Source organism: Engraulis encrasicolus, chromosome 22 (genome assembly GCF_034702125.1).
Source record: "Engraulis encrasicolus isolate BLACKSEA-1 chromosome 22, IST_EnEncr_1.0, whole genome shotgun sequence".
Lineage (NCBI taxonomy): Eukaryota > Metazoa > Chordata > Actinopteri > Clupeiformes > Engraulidae > Engraulis > Engraulis encrasicolus.
The window spans coordinates 8,387,746-8,391,369 of record NC_085878.1 but is presented as its reverse complement, the minus strand read 5'-3'; the positions used below and the strand labels follow the sequence as shown (position 1 = coordinate 8,391,369).

The 3,624-nt window shown below is 45.4% G+C and overlaps 1 protein-coding gene across 1 annotated transcript in view; it reads left to right on the top strand.

Moving 5' to 3' along the window:
• The first annotated feature begins 2,834 nt into the window (after positions 1 to 2,834).
• Positions 2,835 to 3,624, top strand: part of nipsnap3a (nipsnap homolog 3A (C. elegans)) — a 7,379-nt gene continuing 6,589 nt past the window's right edge. The window contains exon 1 of the mRNA XM_063188054.1: positions 2,835 to 3,032. Coding sequence (XP_063044124.1) covers positions 2,955 to 3,032 — 78 coding nt within the window. The 5' untranslated portion in view covers positions 2,835 to 2,954. The remainder of the gene's footprint in view (positions 3,033 to 3,624) is intronic.

The window sequence follows — 3,624 nt, the reverse complement described above, 5'->3', positions numbered from 1 at the left end:
TGCAGACATGTGGATGTTTACTGTCTGGTTGGTAGCTCTCTCTCCCGCCCCCCACGTGGGTGTTTACAGTCTGGTAGGAAGCTCTCTCTCCCGCCCCCACGTGGATGTTTACTGTCTGGGATGGCAGCTCCCGCCCCCACGTGGATGTTTACAGTCTGGGATGGCAGCTCCCGCCCCCACGTGGATGTTTACAGTCTGGGATGGCAGCTCCCGCCCCCACGCTGTTATTGTCTGGCCTTTATAACGGGATGAACATTCCCGTAATTCTGCTGAGCACACGTCCACACACTACAGCACGTGAGGGGACCACAGGTGGATGGGTGTGTGTGTGTGAGAGTGTGTGTACGTGTGTGAGTGTGTGTGTGTGTGTGTGTGGGTGCGTGTGTGTGTGTGTGCGTGTGTGTACGTGTGTGAGTGTGTGTGTGTGTGTGTGTGTGGGGGGGGGTGTATATGCAGTACCAGGTGGATGGTGTGTGTGTGTGTGTGTGTGTGTGTGTGTGTGTGTGAGCGAGGTAGGTCTATGCCGTAGCAGGTGGATGGTGTGTGTGTGTGTGTGTGTGTGTGTGTGTGTGTGTGTGTGTGAGGGGGGTGTATGCAGTAGCAGGTGGATGGTGTGTGTGTGTGTGTGTGGGGAGGGTATATGCAGTAGGGGTGGATGGTGTGTGTGTGAGGGGGGGGTATGCAGTGGCAGGTGGATGGTGTGTGTGTGTGTGTGTGGGGAGGGTATATGCAGTAGCAGGTGGATGGTGTGTGTGTGTGTGTGTGTGTGTGTGTGTGGGGAGGGTATATGCAGTAGCAGGTGGATGGAGGGGTGTCAACAACAACTGCTGCATGAAAACAAATAAAAGTATGTCTATTGTCAGTCTATGTGAGTCTATTAAGGCTTAGCCCCATAATTCACACCGTTACACCAGTGGAACGCTGTAATAATCATTGAAAGGTTTATCACCATAACACATAACACCACAATTACACAACACAGGACCTTTAGTAATGCATTACGACTTGGTCATTGCCATTCAGGTAACAGCTAATTTATAACGCTGTGTTTTAACGGATTAACCCTTTCAGGCTGCCATGTCATGTCCCTATACATGAGTATATTCCTCCTCCCTCATCATTGGACCATTGGATACATTACAAACCCTCCATCTAACAAACCCTCCATTTTACAAACCCTCCATTTTACAAACCCTCCATCTAACAAACCCTCCATTTTACAAACCCTCTATTTTACAAACCTTCCATTTTACAACCCCTCCATTTTACAAACCCTCTATTTTACAAACCCTCTATTTGACAAACCCACTATTTTACAAACCCCCTATTTTACAAACCCTCCATTTTACAAACCATCTATTTTACAAACCCTCTTTTTAACAAACCCTCCATTTTACAAATCCTCTATTTTACAAACCCTCTGTTTTACAAACCCTCCATTTTATAAACCCTCCATTTTACAAACCCTCCATCTAACAAACCCTCCATTTTACAAACCCTCCATCTAACAAACCCTCCATTTTACAAACCCTCTATTTTACAAACCTTCCATTTTACAAACCTTCCATTTTACAAACCCTCTATTTTACAACCCCTCCATTTTACCACCCCTCTATTTTACAAACCATCTATTTTACAAACCCTCCATTTTACAAACCCTCCATTTTACAAACCCTCCAACTTCCAGATGCATCACAATATTTCTTTCAGTGGTGGTTTGTGTGCCTCCTTTCCTTACATCCGGACAGGAGTGAAGATGAAGGTGAAATGGCTTCAAGATACAAAATGACATGACGTTACATTTAGCTGACACATTTATCCAAAACGACTTTTATTTTATTTACAGGGTATTGGTTACAGTCCCTGGAGCAAGGTGGGGTTAGGTGCCTTGCTCAAGAGCACTTCAGTCATGGATGGGGGTGTCGGGAGAGGTAGGAGGGTGGGATTTGAACCTGCAACCCTGTGATCTTAAGTCCACCTCCCTAACCATTACACCACGGTTCCCTAATTAAAAATACAATTATATGGAGAAAAAAAGTCCAGATTCGTATTCAATTATTTGAGTAACCAGAACAGGGATGCTTGATGCCTCATCATGCCTTTTCACTCTAGCCTGAGATGGGCACACTATACTGCCCTACAAAGGCAACATGCTGAAACTAGGCTACTGTATTTGGTCAAAATGGAGTTCATAAAATGTTTTGAAAATGGTCTTCATTGCATCACCTACATCTTGTGACAAAGGCTTATGGTCCACATGTATCCCATTTGCAAATTTGCAGCAACTAAAATATCCAACCAACCAACCTAATAGGACCCTACCCTAATACCAAGGATTTGAAGGCCTTACTGGACACATAGGCTATTTCTGTAGTAGATCAGTGGTGTAGTCTACGTAGAACGCGGGTATACGGAGTATACCCACTTCTAAATTTCAGGGATTTCAGTATACCCACTTAAAATTGATTGATACATTGTTTTGAATAGCACAAATATATACAGTATACCCACTTCAAAAAAATGCTCAAATATACAGTATACAATAAAAAGTAGACTACACCACTGTAGTAGATGTAAACCATTTGATAAACGCCAAAATGGTAACGGGTCAGTTTAAACATTCCCAAGGAGTCGACTCCGATATCTTTGCAGTGATTTGTCATAAACAGAATTCCATACAGTCCACCACCACTCAGTGTGTAGACTTGATAAACATTAACACGGGGGCGCTGGAATGCCCACGTAGGAGAACGAATAGCGAACTGACTGCGCAACAGGCTGTCAACTCTCCAGTCTAACTCTATTGCCTTTTCTCTGTTGAACTCTGGCTCTTCGGCTTCCGTACATTGCGTTGCGAATTGAACTGTAGACCCAGAGAAAAGTTTTCTCGGGACGAGAGAGCTGCTGTCACTGTCAGCAAGGTGCAGCTGAGGAACGACACGATACGCGCGAGGATGTTGACAGCGCGCAAAGCCCTGTGGAACGCCACGCGACTGCTGGAGAAGGTTGTCGCCCCTACCAGCAAGCAAGTGGTGAGTTTTGAGTTTTCTTAATTACGCGTGCATCTATACGTTAGATACATCATCAGCATCGCAGCCAGTCGTGTGCATTTGTGAAATGCGATCGTGCCACATTGAAAACAGAAGTTGCGCTTTGAATTATTGGCAACATGCAGAATGCTGTTGTTTGGTGGTGTCGGTGGAAGAGAATGGGGATTGGGGGGCTCGCACTGGCCAGGGATACGCCCCTTCTGCCACGGGACCTGCCAGCACTGCCACCCCAAAACCCTCTCGGAGGTATTGGGCCGGGGGTTCCCAAACCACCCACACCATGACAAGGTCCCCCATGATATACCGGTATAGGCCTACTACAGCCAAGGCCCCCCTTACATGGGTCATGACAGCCACAATATTTTTTCTGTGCACCCTTTCACAACAATAGTCTATGTCTGAGTAAGTAGCCTACCCTATTGGATATAAAATAACAACAATGGCAGTAATGTTCAGAGATGCAATACCAACTTACAATGCAGTTATTAACTAATGGGAATATTGTTTAGTTTTGAGATGAGTTATATTTCATTTTGCTATACTTTTCCTGCCAACCTGCGGCACCCCCCCACAC